At 42.3% G+C, this 22,157-nt stretch overlaps 1 protein-coding gene across 1 annotated transcript in view; it reads right to left on the bottom strand.

The window, feature by feature from the left end:
• Positions 1 to 1,742: 1,742 nt before the first annotated feature.
• The window catches only part of bonsai (28S ribosomal protein S15, mitochondrial), a 92,380-nt gene continuing 71,965 nt past the window's right edge, over positions 1,743 to 22,157 (bottom strand). Inside the window, exons 2-5 of the mRNA XM_080280497.1 lie at positions 13,896 to 14,082; positions 13,039 to 13,172; positions 3,088 to 3,283; positions 1,743 to 2,488 (exon numbers count right to left, since the gene is read on the bottom strand). Of these exons, the coding sequence (XP_080136623.1) occupies positions 2,239 to 2,488; positions 3,088 to 3,283; positions 13,039 to 13,172; positions 13,896 to 14,082 (767 nt within the window). The 3' untranslated portion in view covers positions 1,743 to 2,238. The remainder of the gene's footprint in view (positions 2,489 to 3,087; positions 3,284 to 13,038; positions 13,173 to 13,895; positions 14,083 to 22,157) is intronic.

Here is a 22,157-nt window from a genome sequence, read left to right as displayed (position 1 = left end):
GCAAAATTCCGGCAAAAAACTGCCGCGATTTTGCTCGTGTGAACCGGCCTTAATGCAGGCCTGCTGTAATCTCTAGAATGAAAGTACAGGTAAGAATAGGCTGGTGTTGATTGTAGGGTTGTAGCAGCAGACGTACAGCCCGATGCAGCCCTCACGATGAGTCAGGTAGTGTTCTTTTTGATCACAGATGGTGGAGTTGTTCAGATCCGGGTGTAGGAAGAACACTGTTCAGGTCAGATGGTGCAGAGTGCGTGCACGTGTCAAGTGAATTTTTCGGCGACCCCGTCTGTTTACACTGCGATCGGCAAGTGTAATTTTTCGGCTTTCTGTTTTGACGGACAGAAACCAAGCGCCCCTAGACGAGCTTCGAATCCGAAGCTGTAACTTGGGCCGCCAAAATGCGGCTAAATTATTGTGTCGTAATATCTGCTGTTTTTATCCTGTGTCTGACTGTGGTAATATACGTGTAAAAGGTTATTGCCTGAAGTTTTAGTGTCCTGCCTCTCTTTCATTGCACTAAGCTCTGGTTTCGGAAGAGGACCCCGCTACATGTTAGGTGCTTTAGGACAGAGGAGTCGGGCCTTTTTCACCTAGCATTACACTCTTATTTTTCCAACATTTATTTAGAAATTCCTTTGTATTTTCGAAGCATTTTTCCTTGAACAGCTCAAATGTAAACACATGATTGATCAGTGTCACAGTTTTCATCAATGCATGAATTATTTATTCTATAAAGTGTTCATAATTATTATTTATTTAAAATCATTATTATGTATTCCACGATAGGTTACATGACAATTCAATGGTCAAACACGAAATATTCTTCATTGAGTTGCCTAGTTGTCCACACCGTTTTGTACATCGTCTGATGGATGAGAATCCATACCCCAAATGACAGTGTTCACTCCATCTGTGACTAAAACACATTAATCTAAGTTAAAAACAGTTTATAAATCAACCAAAACACAAATTTTAATTCTAAAAATTTCATCAAAATTAGTAAAAAAAAAAAAAAAAAAAAATCAAAACCCATCGCAAAATCAGGGGTAGGCGTACGATAGATGGGGTAGGGTGGCATTTCTACTCCCACCACTATTCCTGGGTATCGTAAATCGAGGTTTGCCTGTACTGGTATATATTTTCTGCCAATTCCTCTCTTCCTTCCTCTTATGTTGTTCTTTCCTCTTCATTCTATCTGCAGGTGACTTTTCACTCCCTCTTCTGTCGTTCTTTCCTTCATTTTTTCCCTCTTCCTTCTACCTATAGGTGACTGTACATCCACTGACATGCCAAATGGTTTCCAGTACACTAAGAAACAATTATGCTGGGTGGTAACCATATAACCTTGTAGTTTAGTGAGTAATTAAGACACTCCAACCAGACTGAGCCTGTGCAGGTTTATATCCAAGGTGCGGTTGGGAATTTATTGCTCATGTAATTCCACTCGGATGAGTGAGGCTGGTCACTCTCATCTTAAATGTCAGGACCAACTTGCCCTGCCCCGGGCTCCTTCGCTCCTTGTGGGTCAACATAGAATTGGACGATGGATGATGGATATATTTTTTGTATACTGGTAATTCCGTGAGTTTACCGAGTCTGTGGACACATACAACACTAACATACTGCAGCTCGGTTCTATTCTGCAAATAAAAATAAGCACTTTCATGGTCAATAATATTCTGTTAGCTACTATAAACCAGGACTGAGGATTATGAAAAGTAACTGCTAATTTTTTTTTTCTGATTTATTGTAAAACATTAAATATAATGATACACTGTATAATAAAAGATATTCCATCCATAATTTTATGTCCTGTACAGCAAAATTACCAAAATGATATTAGGGCATCTTATTCTGACATTCTCACCTCAAGACGTCCTGTACATATGCCGTAATACTCCCTTCAATCAGATCTTGATATCACCTTGTTCTATTATTATGGATTCGGCTCTTCCAAAAATTATATTTGTTCATGGTAACATGGATATGTTTTGTACTGCCTTCTTCATATGCCCACCAAATTTTGTTGCACAGGAAAACTATGCCTTTACTGAGGGACAAGGAAATAAAATTGGGAAATGATAATTATGGCTATCTTCGGTTATAAGACATTACGAAATTCTAATAGTTCATTTCTTTATGAGACAACTGGCCTACATAAGGATTAAATAAAAGGATACCAGTAATCTTGCATAACTACTCACCAACTGGCATTTCAGATAGAAGTTGCCACTGAATTCATGATTTTACTAAACCTTTCTGATCCAAGTCTTTTGTTTTTTCAAGCAAGGATACAGTAACAGGAAGCCCAAGGCTGGATTCTGTTTCTGCAATCCAGCGAAGAGTCTCCTCTTTCTCCTTCAGGAAGGGAATTTTCTGTTTTTCCTGAGTTGCCTGATATTCAGCCATTCGCTTCTCACGAATTTCCTTTCCATGCAGCTCAACTAATCTCTGGAGTGACTCCTTCCGAGTTATCCTGATGTACTTCCTAAAGAAAAAGACAGACAAGGCATTAATGTAAAAACAGAGAATGGGCATATATAAATTGGAAGTGTTACATCATCATTAATGTGTCTTAACCCTATTACTCATCAATGAAATTGGGGGGGTAAGATACATAAATGAAGTAAAACACAAATAGGATTTAATGTATGAACACAATGTCCAGTAAAATCAAACAACAGACAAACATCTACCATATTCACTCATCACTCAGGTTTAAAAAATTAATTAACTCAACCCACAGGAAGAAACCTTCCATTCTAAAGGCAATCTATCATAACTAAGAACTGCGAGGATGCTGAATTTCAGTAAAATGGCCACATTTTGTCCCATGTAAGCAGACAACACTATGCTGCTTGATAATACTGCTCATGCACTATGCAGACTGGTATAGAGTTCTGTTTTTGAGTGGCATGATAGAAAATATATACAGATAGGTGTATGACTGGCATGGCAAGAATGTGAAAGGTCAAGACTGACAACAGCGGGATACTGCACACTCTTGACTCACCGCCACAACAACACTGAACCATTCCCTTAGACATCCACCCACTTCATCAACTTATAAAAGGGCATGTACTGTACCGGGGTAAGGGTCGATACAGTATCCCCAGTTCTTCAATCAGCCATTCAAACCGCTTGTAGTCAATCCCACGTAATATCTTCAGCAGCTTCTTGCGCCTGTCAATGGTTTCCTGGAGCCTAATCCGCTCTCTTTTATTTTTCTTGCTGCGGAAAGTGTTGACCTGAAGGTTGCGAATCGTCACAGTGAGCTTGGCAACTGTTCAGGAGAGCAGACAAGAGTTAGATTAAATGTGTGACGCATGAAATTAAGTATGAACAGAGTACAGAAATTAAGCTGAAGAGAGAATCAGGAAAGGAAGACAAGTAGGACACCAGGCAAATTGGTCCTGAAGTTTTAGATGAGAGTGACCAGCCACATTCATCCCTGAGTGGCATTACATGAGCAATAAACCCCAACCATCCCTTGGATATACACCTACACAGGTTCAGTAAGTGTTGCAAAAATGACAGAAACAGCCCTGAGTATTGTTTGATTTCACTGGAACCAGAGAAATATTACAGTACTAAAGAGCTGGTGCAGAAAAAAGCAAGGTGACTTGCTATTGGATGAACCTGTGGGAACCAGGCCAGTGCAAAAAACACGAAAAATAATGATGATGATGAACAAACTTGGCCACAACCTGACCCAATAAATGCTGCATTAGGTTTCCTGGTCTACCCTTCCATGGGGAAAGAAAAAAAAAAAAATCTCAAAAATAATTTTGCTTGTATGAAATGAAAGAGTCCATGGAAAAGTATTGGAAAAAGCACCACGAGAAATGGAGGGTTGTGGATCCCACAGCGGTGACTGACCACTGCCCTCCATACTGGCAAAGGAGATATAGAGGATGCGTGGGTGGTGGCGGGAGGTGTAGGTGGTGATGGAAATAGCTCAGATGAGATGCCAAATGGCATTAGAGGATATATGGGAGTAATATACAAATAAAAAAAAAAAAAAAAAAAAGGCTTGCTTATATGACGAACGTGGCAGCTACATATGTTCCATCATATGATGAAGATGGGGAAGGCAGCAGGTGTGTCTGGGTTGACTGCCGATATGTTGAAGACCTCAGGCGATACAGGGGTGAGGTTAGTCACTGACCTGATAAATAGATTTATGAGTGTGTTGTTCCAGATGATTGGCTCAAGAGTGTAATTGTAAATGTGTATAAAGGGAAGGGTGATGCCCTGGAAAGAGGAAATTACAGAGGTATAAAGCTTTTAGATCAGATAATGAAGGTAATGGAGAGAGTTTTAGAAGGTATGATTAGAGAAAGAGTGAATATTGATGAGATGCAGTTTGGGTTTATGCCAGGTAGGGGGACCACTGATGCTATATTCATTGTTCGACAGCTTCAGGAAAAATATATTGGTAGGAGAAGGGATCTTTATTTTGTTTTTGTTGATTTGGAAAAGGCCTTTGACAGAGTCCCTAGAGAGGTGGTGAAGTGGGCAATGAGAAAGCTTGGCTTGGAGGAGTGGCTGGTTAGGGTGGTTATGGCTATGTATGTGGGTGCTCACACCCAGGTAAGAGTGAATGGAGATTTGAGTGATGAGTTTTCCGTGAATGTTGGTATGCATCAGGGGTCAGTCTTAAGTCCCATGTTGTTTATCATGGTACTTGAAGCCCTTTCACGTGACTTTAGAAACGGACTCCTGTGCGAGTTGTTGTATGCTGATGATTTGGTGTTGATTGCAGAGAACGAAAGGGAGGCAGAGGAAAGGTTTAGGAAGTGAAGAGATGGTATGGGGCACAAGGGTTTAAGTGTGATATCTAGGGTTGGTGGCGGTACTGTCAAAGACGAGGGAGAGTGGCTATGTGCAGTTTGCCACAAGGGCGTGGGAAGTAATTCCATCTTGTGCGGTGTTTGTGATAAATGGGTGCATAAGAGATGTAGTGGTATCAGAGGTAGACTGCGAGATAATGCAGATTTTAAGTGTACGGCGTGTCGGGGTGAGCAGGTGGAGATTGTCAAACGTGAAAGGATTGAACTTGCTGGTGAATCTCTTGAGTGTGTGGAAGAGTTCTGTTATTTGGGAGACATGTGTGCTGGAGGTGGGGCTGGAGCTAGCTCTGTGGCTAGGGTGAGACGTGGTTGGGAGAAGTTCAAGGAGCTCTTGCCTCTCCTGACATTGAGAGGACTCTCCCTAAGTGCTAAGGGGTCTTTGCATGCAGCATGTGTTAGGAGTGTAATGCTGTATGGTAGTGAGACCTGGGCAGTGAAGGAGGAAGATATTCGCCAGCTCAGACGTACAGAAATGACAATGATTAGGTGGATGTGCAGTGCGTCCCTGCATCCAAGGCCTGGAGGGGTTGGGTTTACGATGGAAGAGTTGAGAGGTAGGATGGGACTGGAGTGTATTGGTGTTGTGATGAGGAGAGATAGATTGAGATGGTTTGGACATGTGGAGAGGATGGGGGATGATAATTGGGTGAGGAAGGTGAGAAGTGTTAATATTGGGGGTGGGGTTATGAGGGGTAGAGCAAGGAAGACATGGGACGAGGTCATTAAGTGTGACCTCAGGGTTAAGGGACCGAACAGGGAGGCTGCAATGGATCATGCAGCGTGGAGAGCCGCCATCAGGTGACCAAGGCCGACACATGCAAGCATGTTCGAGCCTTTAAAAACGAAAACGAAATATGAAGTACGTAGCAGCTACTGGGTTAAAAACAGATAGTCTATATGTATGTTATTATTTATTTATTTTTTTTTTTTTAAATATTTCATGCATACAGAAACCGAGGGAATTGTCAACTAAACTGCTGCTGCTACCAACTAAGGTGATCTGCCAGTCTCCAATAATTTACTGTGCCACTTGTGTAGTTGAAGCTGATATTATGAAAGTCATCCCTGACATATAAAGAGGACTGCTTAGAGTAGGTCTGCTTTCACCTGAAGGAACTGGACCACTCCCACAACCTGAAACTGGTACTGTGCTAAGTTGTGGTTACATGAACTTTGATGAATTTGTCAAGCTTTGGAGATACTGTCTGTATTGACATGGTTTAAGAATGTCTCTGTTATTACTTCACAACCAGATTTCAATCCCTAAACAGAATAATGTTTGTCTTGAAGGTAACACCAATAAATTAATAAACAGATCATTGAACTAAGAGGGGGTTACACTGAGTCTCGCTGTTAACTTTATATTACAAATACATCTTCAAACTGAAAGGTGTTAAACATAATACTCATTATTGATCCATCATGAACACATCATTGAACTGAGAGGGAGTTAAACTGATACTCGCTGTTAACTTTACATTACAAATACAACTTCGAACTGAAAAGTGTTAAGCATAATACTCATTACTGATCCATCATTCATTCATTCTTTTGTTGTCCTCTGGTGCTGGAGAGGGGCGCCTTCATGCAGTGGCACTGACATAGCTGGATGGCTCCACTGCATGGTTATGTAAATGCTCCTCCCCTATCCCCTCAAAGGGGTGGAAGACTAAAGGAGGGGGACAACTTCACCCTGCAGTCTACTGGGCTCACAATCAGATGAACCTGGGGTTTCAACAATTACTTATTTCCCTCTATGGAGTGTACAGCCTAAATCTGTCATTTACGGCAAGAGTGGCTATTTGTATCTCTAGGTGGTACTATGTGAGCAGTTAAACCTAACTACCTCTTGCATGCATGGTAGGTGGTGGTAACCAACATCCACTTACGTGATGTAGTGCTGCCTACTTCTTCCTCACTTTTATCATTTTATGAGTCTATCTTCCTCTCTTCCTACTTCTCCCTTCCCATCCTGTCTCTTTTCATTACTTTCTTTCCACTTCAAGTGGCTTGACATGGAAGTCTAATGGTTTCCTGTAGCCCAGGAAACCATTTACAACAATGGATGGTAACCATATAACCTGAAAATGAGGTGATGTGCAGCCTACAATGATGCTCCTGCTAACTTGGTGCAGAGATGCAAATGTGGCACAAGTCTAGAAACAAAACTTCCATACTTTTCTGCATGCTTCATTACAGGACAGCCCTGCTGGGGCAGTTGCTTGTCTGCTCAGCCAGACAGATCAGGACTGATCAACAATAACCCCTTGGATGCAAATACGTTCGAAACCTTACCACACTGGAGCATCATATGCAGCTTGACGTGTCTATTTGATTATATGGTTAACACCCGGAAGTGCATTTTTTTTTTTTTTTTTTTTTTTTATGTAAGGAAGAAGGAACCAAAGGCAAGGAGCCCGCATAACAGTTCCTTCCAAGAAAAAACAAAAACAATACAAAAGAGAACCAAATTCAAGATCCGTTCACTTTGAGATGCCTGGACACACTGTTTTTGAAAGACAGGAGGTCATAGGAAGTAGGAAATAGAGACAGAAGGAGACAGTTCCAGAGTTGACCTGTTGCATAAATGAAGGAATGGGAGTAACGGTTAACTCTTGCATCTGAGAGATGGACAGAAAAGGGATGAGAGTTTGTTGCAAGACGAGTGCTACGCACCCATCGTAGGGGTGGAATGATGCAAGCAGACAGTTCACAGGAGCAGTGACTATGAAAGTAACGATAGAAAAGAATGTTCAAGGATAATGCAGGATTGACGTGGATATTACTAAACATTAAAGGGTACTCCTGTGGAAGATTTTGTCGGGTTGATAGGTGTAAGAACTGAGTCTTTGATGCAATGAAAACAAGATTATTTTTACCCCAGTCAGAGATAAGAGCCAAGTCAGACATTAGGTGTGCCATAGCCTCATCCCTTGTTTGTTGAAGTAACTGCTGGGATGGACGTTGCAGGAACCGAATGGAAAGGCGAAGGGTGGACTCATCAGCGTAAGAGTGGATAGGGTTAGATGTACAGCTTTTATTAAAAGATCATTGATGAATATAAGGAAGAGAGTTGGTGATAGGACAGAGCCCTGAGGAACACCACTGTTGATAGATCTAGGAGAAGAACGATGGCTGTCTACAACAGCGCCTATAGAACGACCAGAAAGGTAGCTGTAGATGAAGGCACAGATGAAGGATAGAAACCGTTAGAGGGCAGTTTAGAAATTAAAGATTTATGCCAGACTCGATCGAAAGCCTTTGAGATGTCAAGTGCAATGGCAAAGCTTTCACCAAAGTCCCGAAAGGAGGATGACCAGGAGACTGAAAGGCAAGTGAGAAGATCACCAGTGGAGCGTCCCTGACGGAACCCATACTAACGATCAGAAAGAAGGCTGTGATAGGGAAGATGCTTTAAAATTTTTCTGTTAAGAACAGACTTGAAAATTTTTGAGACACAGGATGTTAAGGAAAATGGACAAGAGTTAGGGGGCTGGGAATGGTCACCCTTCTTTGGGACTGGCTGGAAGAGAGCAAACTTCCAGCAAGAAGGAAAGGTACAAGTTCAATGACAAAGGCGGAAGAGTTTACCTTGGCAGGGTGTAAGCACAGAAGCACAGTTCTTGAGGACAACAGGAGGGACTCCATCAGGCCCATATGCCTTGTTAGTGGTGGAAAATACATCAGCTGAAGAAATTTTTATGTCAGCCATGAGGAAGTCAGAGGGGGGAAGTGATGGAGGAACAGCACCGGAGTCATCTAAGGTGGAATTGGAGGAGAAAGTCTGAGCAAAGAGATCTGCTTTATCAGAAGAAGAAATAGCTACAGAACCATCAGAGCAGAAAACAGGAGGGAAGGATAATGAAGAAAAGTTGTTAGAAAGGTTTTTGGCGAGGTGCCAGAAGGAGCGGGAAGAATTCGAGTTGGAGAGTTGAGAGCATTTAGTATGGATGAAATTATTTTTAGCAGAGTGAAGAACAGACTTAGCATGATTCCGGGCAGAAACATGAAAAAAGATGTGATTCAGGGATGGATTGGCTTTGATACCTTTTATAGGCTCTCTCCTTGTTGCAGACAGCATTAGAACAGGTGTGATTAAACCAAGGCTTTCTTGCATTAGTCAGAAGATATGAGAAATGAATATATACTTCCATGCCCGAGAGAGTAACCTCTATAATGCATAAGGCACACTCAGATGACTCATGGGCATGGAAGCAATAATCATTCTAAGGAAAATACGTACTGCCTGAGGGCCTCCCAATCCGCAGCTCCGAAGTGCCACAGTCAAAGTTTCTTTGGAGGGTCCACAGGCCATACCGGAGCGATAGGACAGGTTAAGGAAATAAGGTTGTGATCGGAGGACCCCAATGGAGAGGAAAGGTTAACAGTGTAAGCAGAAGTAGTTGTAAAGAAGAGGTCAAGTATATTGGAGCTCTCTCCAAGGCAGTCATGGATATGGGTAGGGTGCTGTACAAGCTGCTCTAGGTCATTAAGGATAGAAAAGATGTAGGCTTCTTCACCAGGTGGATCAATGAAAAGAAAGGAGAACCAAAGGTGGTGGTGAACACTGAAATCTCCTAGAATGGAGATTTCAGAGAAAGGAGAAATGGATAGAATGTGTTCCATCGCAGAAGAAAGATAGTCGAAGAATTTTTGATAGTCAGTAGAATTGGGAGATAAGTAAACAGAGCAGATATATTTAGTCAGAGAATGACAGGAGAGCCGAAGCCAGAGAGTAGAGAACTCAGAAGAATCAAGTTCAGGAACACAAAAGCAAGATAAGTCATTGCATACATATACGCAACAGCCACCTCTGGCTTTGGAATGAGTATAGAGAAAGTAGGAGGATGCAAAAGGGGGTTTGCTGTCAGCTGCCTCAGACAGCTGAATCTCAGTTAGGAAAAGATGATGAGGTTTAGAGGAGAGGTGGTGCTCAACAGAGCGAAAGTTAGATGAAAGGCTGCAAATGTTGTTGAAATGAAAAATTTTGTCAGACAATGGTTCCAGGCAGCTCACTGAGTCGTCACCAGGAGAGAGGCAGATGGTGGGGTATCCTAGGTTGCAAGAAACTACTTGACATGTCGCTCAGTGTAAAGTCAATCAAAACTAGTATCAGTACTACAGGCATACCCCAGTTTAACGATGCAATTGGTTATGTAAAAACCCATCGGTAAACGGGGTATAGTATCTCGGGGTAGATTTAACGTGGAAAGTATTGGGATGCATTTTTGAGCCTTGGGTTTCCCTCCAACCTAGCCCTAAACCCACCCAAATGAGCCCAAAATCAAGCTTCTAGCTAACCTTAACCACCAAATAGCTTTAAAACAAGCTAAACAAAGCCTAAAAGCAATTTATAACTCACATAAATCCAAAAGTAAAATCTGAAAATCATCAATTATAAGTCTGGAAAAAATCAAACTTGGTAAATTGTACCCCAAAATTACAATGTTCACCCCACCTATGACTAAACCACATTAATCTTGGTCTAAAAACAGTTTATTAATCAACCTAAACACAAAATTTAAGTCTAAAATATCATCAAAGTTGGTTTTCAAAAATCAAAACCCATTGTTAAACTGGGGTTTGGCCATTGTTAGGTGAGGTAGGGTGGTATTTCTACCCTATCGCTACTATGGGGTCTCGCATATAGGGGTATCATACCTCGGAGTCTGCCTGAACAGCAAGTGAATGGATGGCAGGTGCCCCCATCATCCATCCATCATCCAATCCTATGCTGCCCCATGAGGAGTGTAGGAGCCCAGGGCTAGGCAAGTTGGTCCTGACATTTAAGATGAAAGTGACCAGCCTCACTCATCCCTGAGTGGCATTATGTGAGTACAGTCATTACTCATTTTACGATGTTTCGGTTTACAATATTTCACTACAACAATAATAGAAAAGTTCCACCCCAAAATCCGATTTACGATAAATTTCCTGGTATAACAATTTTGCCATCGGGAAGCGCCAAGCACATGGAAGGTGACTGTTACTTGTCTCAGGCAAGATGGCGGCCCCAGCGTGCAGCGCATTGTTATGGTTCAGGTCCCCTTCAAAGCCCAGTGCTTTTCAACTTGTTCATGTGTGCCCCCGTTATCGTCACCTCTCAGCCAAACATCGTACTATAGTACAATAATCCCTAACACTTACTGAAAACTGACAAGCACAGGTGTAGGTGGAGACACTTCAGCACAGTCTGGTGCACTAACCATCACTGCCTCCCGTATGCTACGTTCTGCCTTCTTTATTGTATGAACAGTTGACTCATTCACCGCAAACGTATGATTCCGAGACAATTCCCCGTAAAGTCAATTCACCGTCAAAACATGGACGATTCCCCGTCAGGACAATTCGCACCCTGGACGATTCCCCATTATTCTATAAATATGTTTATTATTGATTAATTAATACTTTAATAACTAATTTTCAGGGGGATTTTATAACCCATATAAGTAAAAAACTAGAGTACTCTACTTGCTAAATACAGTAAGACCTCACTATAACGGACTAATTGGAGCCCAAGCCAGTCTGACAAACGCAAAATTCCGATAAAAGCAACATCCGGACTTTCCCCTGCTAACCCGAACGTTTTCCGATATATTAGACATTAGTCCGGAGGGCATGAATGGTTTTTAAACTGTTTTGACTACCATTGCAGTACTGTACTGTACTGTGTTATAACTTCACTACATTAATCAAATGGTATAATATATATAATAATACTGTACTCTACACTGATTAACATGTCTTTTATTTACCTTATTATGGTAAACATACGTGAAGTGGTCAGGCAGTCCAGACTGCTTCTGGCTTTATCGGACTTTTTCCGATATATAGGAATTTAGTCTGGTAGCTCCTCGAGTCCGATAAAAGCGAACTCCGGTCTACTGAAGTCCGTTATATCGAGGTTTTACTGTAAATTGGTATGTTAATAAATGACGGGGAATCGTCCTGATGGTGAATTGTCGCCAACATTCCTTTGCTAAGTTTGTCCAACCTTTAACTTTCTCTGTCAGTGACATCACTTTATGAGCCCGCTTTGGTGTGCTACCACATGCATCACTAGCGCCACGCTTAGGCCCCACGTTGACAAACAAGGCAGGCAATCACTGGAAGGCAGAAAAATAAGCCACAAATAACGATTCGCCAGTCACGCACGGTTCTAGTGTCGGATTCAAACTGACTGTGATACGTGGTAGATTGACCTCCCACCCACCCACCCACCCACACACATGTGTGTGCACTAGCAGCAGGTAGGCATTTTTATATTTTATTTATTTCTCTCATGTATTAAAATTATTTACTTGATTACTATAAATTTATGTTTTAATTATTGTACGAAAAATTCGTGGATAACCAAAATCACGTGAAAAAAGTTCGCGTGAATTAAGGGATTACTGTGGATTTGTGTGCCCAGTGGTAAGGTCAGTGCCAGTGCAGGCCCCAGTGCTATGGTTGGTGCAGGTATGGGTCCCAGTGCTAAGGCTGGTGCAGGTATGGGCCGGATTCCCCTCCCCCTAACCTGTTCCTGTCTGACTCAGAGGCTGACCACTAGTGCCTGTAAGCACAGGCTGTCCCCCAGCCTCAGGGGGGATGACTTGGACCAACATAGGAAGGAATGAAAGTTGGTTGTCATTTATGGTTCAGTCTTGGTTAGGTGACTTTGGGAAGTTGAGTTGACATAACCCCCCTTTTATAATGGGTTTCAATCTACTGATTTACGATAAAATCGGTATATGATAAGGTATGACCTGATGTAACCCCATCGTAAAATGAGTAATGACTGTAATAAACCCCAACCACCCCTTGGATATAAACCTTCATCGGCTCAATCCAATTGGAGCGCCATAATTACCCACTACATCACCAGGCGCCAAAATCTGATTATGTGGTTGCCACCCAGCGTAGTAAACTGTTTTCTGGTGTACAGGAAACCATTTGGCTTGTCACTCAGTGTAGTCACCCACAGGCAGATGGGAGAGGAAAGAATGAAGGAAAGAAAGACAGAAGAGGAAGGAAGGAAAGGAGGATGGAGGAGAGAAAAGGGTAGACACCTCAGAGCAGCACTACGTCGAATGAGTGGATGATGAGTGCCTCCACCTACCACAAATACTGTACTGTTAACTTTAATTGGCTAAAAAGTATATCAACAGGTTGAAAGAATGTTAAAATACCCAGTAATACTTACTGTGAACTTCAATGGACTTAGAATCATACTGGTGCCGCTGTACTCTCCTCACCATATCATACATCCCCACCCGTTTCTGTTCTTGTTTGTTGCTGAACCGCAGAGTCAGCAGCTGTCTTGTTACACTGCCAACTCTGGAAGGCAACATGGCAGAGTTGTAGCAGTAGTAGTAGTAGCAGTAGCAGAAGTACAGTAGTTGCAACCCCAGACTCATAAAACTATAAACCTGGTGGACTCCAGGCTGAAGCTGCCCTTCTCCTGCAGCTGACTATCCTCCTTTCAGAGGAATGAAACAACCTGGTTACACCAGTACTGAGAACTGGAGGACTCTGACAAATCAAGTTCACAGGTAAAAGAGAAAGTTTAACAGGTAAATTTTCCTTAACACTCTTAGGCTCCAGTGACACACTCTCAGCAGAACAAAGTTGCCAGGCATTAGCTAGAACTGAATACTAAGCTACAGTTGTCTTGACCATAAGGGGGTAGGTAACAGTATTAAAATTCAGGCTCCTATGATTCACTTTCAGCTGAATATAATCATCTGGCATTAACTGGAACAGAATATTAGAAATGTTCTGGTCATGTGAGTTAATTTATTAAGGGCTTAGAAAAAAATAAGTCAAAAGGATACAATATTGTTCTAGAGTTGTCTTGACCATGAAAGGGTCAGGTATAGTGCTGACATTAAGGTTCCTGTGATTCACTCAGCTGCATATAATCACTTGGCATTAATAAAAATTGACAGAAGACTACAGTCATCTTCGTCGTGAAAGAGTTAATTTATAAGGGATTGCAGCAAAAAGAAACAAAGGATATTCACAATTACACATACTGTATTAAACAATCAAAACACTCACTGGTCAAGATATGAAGCAGCTGGTACAACATCTAACCGAAGTCTATCCAGGCTGGGTGGCTGGTATGGTTTAAGGTCGCCACTCTTTTCAGGCTGCCACGAGGGGACATACTTAGGCCGTCGCCACACTATGCCATGCTCTGTCAGTTCTAGTCGCATAGCGTACCCTCGTCGTGACTCACAGCCACCTGGAATCAAGTTATTTTGGTACTTAGAAGGATGACAGTAAATAGCGTATAAAGAATGAATATTAAAAAGAGATTCATAATGATGAATAATTCTCTAACTCTATAACCTGAGGACATCATACAAAAGCTGAATACAGTATAACTATCTGACAATCCCAAGAACTGAGCAAAACAGACATATCCAAGCTTAAGACGTAACAGTACTAAGACTGTTATTACTCCCTACAGCCTGGGAATATCTTAACAATATGAATACCATCATCTGACCTTTGAAAAAAAAATAATAATAAAAAAAATAAATAAAAAAAGGACAGTACTATACCTGGACTGAAGACCTTAAGAAATGACAGTGTAATTGTTTTCAAAAATGGATGAATGATGGTGAATAATATTGCAGCTATGCATTAAAAAGAGCATACCATAACTATGATGGACGATGTAGAATAATAATGCACAAAATAAGAATGACTTATTCTCATTTCCACCCATAATCAGTACAGCTATTTTATGCGTGTTCCATAGTTTGACCTCACCTGTGCGAACACCTATTCTATGACACTTCTGTCTGAAATCAATACTGTACTGTAATGTCACGGATTAGCGCGATTGTGTTATTATAACAATTAGTGACATTGTACAGTATTATTAGGCAAACTCATGAACTATAGTGAAAGCCCAGAGTAATTTGCTCACCTAACCACCCGTTTTAGCACTCAGATTTGGAAAAGAATGTCAAAATTTCCGTCATTCTTCCACTAGTGACTGCTTTTATGCATGCCCTTAGTGCATTACTGAGTGATTGATGTTTTTGCGTATTTATTGCTCCTCCGCCCTGCCTCTCTAGCCATTAACCCACCCTGTGCCAGTGCCTCTTTAAAGCGGTCTCACATAATTACGTGCTCAGTGCCAGTGCCGTTTTAAAACAGTCTCGATTTCACAAATTCATTGTGACCGCAATTTTCAAGCTAGGCGCGCAAAAATTGGTGTGCTTGTAGGGTAACCCTTCCTCTATCTGCCCTCAGGCGGCCTGACCCATACACTCACGCGCTCCCGCCTCACGTTTGCTCTGCTTTACTCTGCTTGTGTCAGTCATACAGTGCAGTGATGTCTCGCCGTGGTCTCTCTGACGAGGAGATTCAGGACCTCCTGAGGATTCCCTACACTGGGGAAAATGATCTGGAGGATTACGACACACAGGATAAGGACTACATCCACCCAGAGGAGGAAAGTAGTAGCGATGACGAAATTCCCTCACCTAGAAAATCCAGGTATGTGGGCTACACTAGGGCAACATGTGGTAGGAGGCCACCTGCACGTCGTCGCCTTTCACATCACGATGATGAGAAGGAAAGGGAGGAGGAAGGTAGTCCTGCAGTTGAGGGGTGCTTGGGGAGGCAAAGAATTTCACCACATGGGGAGGAAAGTGTGAGGAGGAAGCGTGGAAGATTTGGGAAAGTTCCATTGTTGGGGGAGAATGACTCACATCTCACCCGCGCTCTCCCTTGCCTCCCCGTGACCCAGCTCAGCCCAGCACCTCAGGACAGTCTTCCCACCTTCCCCACACCCAGCACCTCACGTGAAACTCTTCCCCCATTCCCCACACTTCCCCATGCTTCCCCACAGCCTGAGGAACACGGAGGCGATGATGATGATGATGATGAGGAAACGACATGGGAGTGGGAGGACGATAGTGACTTTGTCCCCCACATTCACCCACGAAAATGAGGCCGGGTGAACTTCACCATACCTCGAGTAGGCTTGACTTTTTCAGGAACTACTTTCCTGTGGAGTTTGTTTTGAAGATTGTGGCCCTGACCAACGCCTTTGCTGCATTTGAACGTGGGAGAACAACACAGACATGACACAGCCGATTGTTTGAGCCTGACGTGACCCTGGGTGAAATGTATGTGTTCCTAGCACTTGTGCTTTTTACAGGAATATTGAAAAAAAATCAGCTTCCCTCATATTGGACTGTGGATCCAGTAATGGTGACACCATTTTTAGGTAAAGTGATGGGAAAGAATCGTTTTCAGTACATCCTGAGCCGTCTTCATTTTTTTTGACACCCTTGACCCTGCTAATGCAAACAACACGGACAGGATGAGGAGGATATGTCTGTTTTTTTATCACCTTCAAGACAAATTCCGTACCTCCTTCTCTCCATACCGAGACCTCGTCACAGACGAAAGTCTAGTGCTATGGAGAGGTAATATTGTTTTTCGTCAGTATATCCTCAGCAAAAGACACAGGTTTGGCTTCAAAATCTTCGTGATGTGCGCCTGTAAGACTGGGTATGTGCAGGACATAGTCCTGTACAAAGGTGTTCAGACGGACATCACAGAAGACAGAAGTTTGGGAATCTCAGGGGCTGTGGTAAAAATGATGATCGAGGAATACCTTCATTGTGGGCACATCTTATACCTCAATAACTGGTACACAAGCCCCCATCTCGCCAGGTACCTTCACCTGCACGAAACTGGTCTGTGCGGCACTGTAAAGAAGAACCGTCGACACATGGTGAAGGTGGGGAGGAAGCTTCAGAAAAATTAGGTTGTTTTTTACAAAGCACATAATATCTTCACAACAGCATGGCACCACAACCACGAAGTATTCCTCCTCTAATCTGTTCATCGGTCCCTTGTACACCGCACAGACAGTATAGATTACAGGGCAGAAGGGCGGTGCCATGTTTGGAAACCAGAACCTATCTTGGTGTACAAAGTGAATATGCGACAGGTGGATCAATCAGACGCCATGATTTCTAGCGTTGACTGTGCCAGGCCCACAATGAAGTGGTATAAAAACTTATTCTTCCATCTCCTCGACATCACCGTCCTCAATGCTCACTATCTCCACGCACAGACCACTGGCATCCAAGAGACATTCAAGGGCTATATTCGCGAGCTGGTGCGGGAGATAGTGGGGGAATATGGGGAAGATAGAAGTGCTGCTCACCAACGCCACACCTCTTCGCCTCACCTCTAGACACTTCCCCAAAATCGTCCCTCCAAGTACAACATGTCAGAATCCCCAGCGGAGGTGTCCCGTGTGCAAACAGCACTGTAAGGCCACGTACTCAGAGGATGAAATCAAGATATATGTGTGCCGAGTGTGATGTAGGACTGTGCGTATACCCATGCTTTGAGGAGTACCACACTCTCGCTAACTATTGAGAAACAATAGTGTGGTAATGACAAGCGATAAAAAGACGCTCAAAAAGTGTCGTAAATATGAAAAAAGACGCTCAGGAAGTGTTATAATAAGTACTGCATACAATGATGACATGTAAATATTTTCTCGTATGTGTAAGGACTGAACGTTGTGGAGTAAAGTTTTACGTATGTTCTCATAAGTGTTAGATGATACATTCACAGTGAGAGGATCACAGATACTCTGGTAATGTCTGTGTATACTGAAGGCATGTTGTAAATAATTTACCGTAAGTGAAAGGGCTGTACATTGTGGTCAAGTTATGCATATTTTCTCGTAACTGCAAGACAATGCATTCACAGTGATACGTATAGTGTTGAATAAGTGATTTTTTCCCCCCAAATACACGATTCTTTTTGAAATAATAAGATTTTTTTGTGTGTGTGTGGGTGAGAAGTGGACAGAAAAGTGTTAAGATCATTCCTATACCTTCCCTGAGTCACGCTGGCGAGAATACCTGAGTTTACCTTGCATAGAAAACGGGTTTTCTCTCACCGCCGCTGGAGATTCCCGGTGAGTTTTTTTTATGGTCATATTGTTTTTTTCACATCAAAATCTATCATTTTAGCCAAAAAAAAAAAAAAATGGCCGGCACGGTGGTGACACTTAGGGCTGTGAGTGGCCGGCATGTGGCAGGTTAATGCTAGGCCACGCCTACTTTCGGGGACCATATATTGCTTCATGGCTGGCGTGAGAACATCAATCAGTTGGAAAGGGACATCACTGCAGGACAGATGTGCGTCGCGGTGAGGATTCCCGAGGATTTGTCTACTCCCGAGCTGTGGGCCTTAGCTTGACAACTCCATGCCTTTCCACTCACCATTTTTGTGTGTGTGTGTGTGTGTGTGTGTGTGTGTCCAACTCTGGGCATAGGCTTCACAGCCTGCTCTCAAGGCCCAGTAGTCCTCCTACATACCATACACCTCTCTACATGGCACTAACATCCACTGTCCATACTGAATACATGCTAGGGCTGTCTCATACAGGACTGGTGTACAGTCACTGCTCGTTATACGATGGGGTTACATCACGTATAACAATTTTATCGTAAATCAGGAGGTTGAAACACATTATAAAAGGGGGGTTAAGTCAACTCAACTTCCCAAAGTCACCTACCCAAGACTGAAACAAAATGACAACCCACCTTAATTACTTCCTGTGTCGGTCCAAGTCGTCTCCAAGACAAAAACAAACACTATCACACCAATACAGGCAGCGTTACTCACGTACAGTAAATCGTTGCAACAACACAACAATCACACTTGCGTAACGTTTGCCTGGTGCTACACGATGTATAGGACTATTGTAGCACAATGCTTGGCTGAGAGGTGACAATAGCAGGGGGGAACACGTGAACGAGCGGAAAAGACAGGGCTTTGAAGGGGTGGCAGGACCGCAATGGAACCAAAACAATGCTCTGCACGCCGGGGCCGCCATCTTGTCAGAGGCAAGCGACTGTCACCTTGCGTGTGCCTGGCGCTTCGTACAAAATTTTCCGAGGGCAATATCGTTGTAGCAGGAAATTCATCGAAAATTGGATTTTGGGGTGGAACTTTTCTGCTATTGTTGTAGCGAATTATCGTATACTGAATCAACACATAACAAGTAGTGACTGTATTGGTACTGGCAGGGGTGTTTTTACGACATGTCGGAGGGTCTTCTGGTAGATCAATAAAGTCTGATTTCATGAAACTCAAATCCTTAAACCGTTCCCTGCCCCAGCGGGGATTTGAACCTGGGTCCAGTAGGACTGCAGGCCACCTCTCTACCAATTGAGCTACTGCCTCCCCCATTTTAGTGATGGATGGCTGAAGAGAGACGTATAGCACATGTCTCGATCTGTGGATCGTCTGTGATTCCCGGAGATTGCCCATCTCTCCTTTGGCAGCCCAGGGAGGTGGATATAGCAATGGAGGAGCAGCCAGCAGAATCATCAAACCCCTCGTCTGATAGTGTGTTAGCAGTGACTCCAGTTTACAGCCCTGTGACTCCACAGTTCCAATTAACAGTATCCATTTCTGTTGATTAGGTTAAGAGCATAGGTATACCTCAATAATCACTACTCATTATACAATGGGGTTACATCAGGTCATACCTTAAAGTACTGTATAATGAGTTTATCGTAAATCGGGAGACTGAAATACATTATAAAAAGGGTGGTTACATCAACTCAACTTACCAAAGTCACCTACCAAAGACTGAAACAAAAATGACAACCCACCTTAATCACTTCCTGTGTCGGTCCAAGTCATCTCCAAGACCAAAACAAACACTATCACACCAATACAGGTAGCATTACTCACGTACAGTAAATTGCTGCAACAACACAATAATCACATTTGCGTAACGTTGGCGTGGTGCTACACGATGTATACTGCAGTATGATGCTTGGCTGAGAGGTGAAGATAGCAGGGGCGGCACATGTGAATGAGTGGAAAAGACAGGGTTTTGAAGGTGGTGGGACTGAGCAACTGAACCAAAACAATGCTCTGCACGCCGGGGCTGCCATCTTGTCTGAGACGAGCAAAGGTCATCTTGCATGTGCCTGGCGCTTCATGCAAAATTTTCCGATGGCAATACCTTTATAGTGGGAAATTCATCGTGAACTGGATGTGGGGTGTAACTTTTTTATCATTGTTGTAGTGAATTATCGTATACAAGTTCAACGTATAATGAGTAGTGACTGTATACGATACCCCTAGATGCGATACCCCAGGTTGACGATGGGGGTAGAAATGCCAGTACCACCATACCCCGCCTAACGATAGTCAAACCCCAGATTAGGAATGGATTTAGATTTTTTTACTGACACTGATTATATTTTAGATTTAAATTTAGTGTTTAGGTTGATTTATAAATTGTTATTAGATCTCTATTAATATGTTTTAGTCATAGGTGGGGTGAACATTGTCATTTCGGGGTACAGTTTACTAAGTTTTTTTTTTCCAGACTTACAGTATATTTGACAATGTTCATATTTTATTTTTGGTTTAGGTGTTATAAACTGCTTTTAGGCTTAGTTCAGCTTGTTTTAAAGCTATCTGGGGGTTTAGGTGAGCTAGAAACTTGTTTTTGGACTCATTTAAGTGGGTTTAGAACTTGGCTGGAGGGCAAACCCAAGGCTCATAAAAGCATTCATATACAGTAAACTCGCCCCGAACACGTTCTCAACAAACACGCTCACAATTATACACGGTTAGTGTTGGGATACGTATAAGACAACGTAAGATTAAAGAACCATTACGAAAACTATAAATTTACGCAAGAGAGGCCTTTGAAAGGCCAAATCCTCAAACATCAGCTCAGCACGCACGGTTTGTTTTGATCACATGATGTGATTCGCTGTACTGCTCTTCCTCAGTGCTGTATTTGGAAGTTAAATATTTACAGTACTGTTCTGGTAAGTTTATGTGCAAGTTAAAGTATTATTAACCCGCCCCATCCCGACGTTTTCTGGGCAGTGGTACGCCCCAGTCCCGACATTTTTGGACCATTTTTTTTTTGGCTCAAAAATCCGCTTTTGGTGAGAAACATCGAAAATTCATAGAGAAATCACTCACCTGAGGTTTAAAATACTCGATCCAGGTAGGAGTAATACTCGATCCAGGTAGGAGAACCTCCTTACCTTACAGGGTTTTCTATCAGGCTGGCTGCAAAGAAAACGAGTTCTATGGGAGGATAACTATTCTACACCACTCATAAACGGTATTTATTTATTTGATACGAATTTATATGTAGTATGAGAGTATATTGGTTTTCAAACGGTAAAATAGGCATTATAAGGATTGTTTCACTCACTAACTCATCACCATTCCTGACTTTTTTTTGCCACATTACCTGATCATCATTTTTGACTGTTTCTTCCTCTAATGTTTGTCCTCCACATTGTCATCAATTGGGGAATCACTCTGGCCCTGAATTTTATACCGTGGCATGAGTATGGCTTTACTGGCCAGATCACTGATAACAGGTGAATTGCTGAGAAAAGGTCATGCAGGGGGGGGGAGGTCATGCTGGGTAAGGCATTGTCCCTGCCTGGCATCTTGTAGAGGAAAGTGTCCTGTGTATATGTGCCAAAAATCACTCGCGAAAATTGAAAATTGTGAAAATTTGGGACTTTGCAAAGTTGCCGTGTTAATTTACGTCCCCAGGATATGAGTGCACATCATGTGAGGACGTGAATTCATGTCTCCGGGACGGGGCGGGTTAAATAACGTTCAAGCAAGAAATAAAGTCTTATAACCAGTTTTCTGATAGGCGTCAGAATATTACCTTTTTTATTTGTTTGTTAAATATTTGCTGTACTGCTTTTCCACAGTACTGTATTTGTAAGTTAAATATTTACTATTCTGGTATGTACTTGTAAGTTAAAGCACTTTAAGAAAGTTAAAGCATTAAATAAAGCCTTGTAACCAGTTACCCTGATTTATAGAATACACACGCTCAGTGGGTTCCAAGACAATTCGCCATCATGTCAATTCCCCGTCAAGACATGGACGATTCCCCGTCAGGACAATTCGCACCCTGGATGATTCCCCGTCATTCTATAAATATACTTATAATAATTAATCAGTACTTTTATAAATATACTTATTATTAACTAATCAATACTTTAATAACTATATTTCAGGGGGATCCATCAAAGTCTATGTTGTCTTGTTATTGTTGTGACAGCGAACTGGCTTGACAGCGAATAGTCCCGAAACCATTTTGTTCCCTAGACTCCCTAAACGTAGTATTTTGCTGTTATCTGCCATTGGTAATTAATATGATGCACTTTAAGTGGTTAGAAGGTTTATTTAATGTTATAGCTTACAAATACAGTACTGCACAGCAAAACTTCAACATACAAATATGTAAACACA

Source organism: Coenobita brevimanus, chromosome 85, assembly GCF_032717465.1.
Source record: "Coenobita brevimanus isolate Jiangsu-jjx chromosome 85, ASM3271746v2, whole genome shotgun sequence".
NCBI classification, from domain to species: Eukaryota; Metazoa; Arthropoda; class Malacostraca; order Decapoda; family Coenobitidae; genus Coenobita; species Coenobita brevimanus.
Note: the sequence above shows the minus strand (reverse complement) of the source record. Positions and strands in the feature narration are given on the sequence as shown.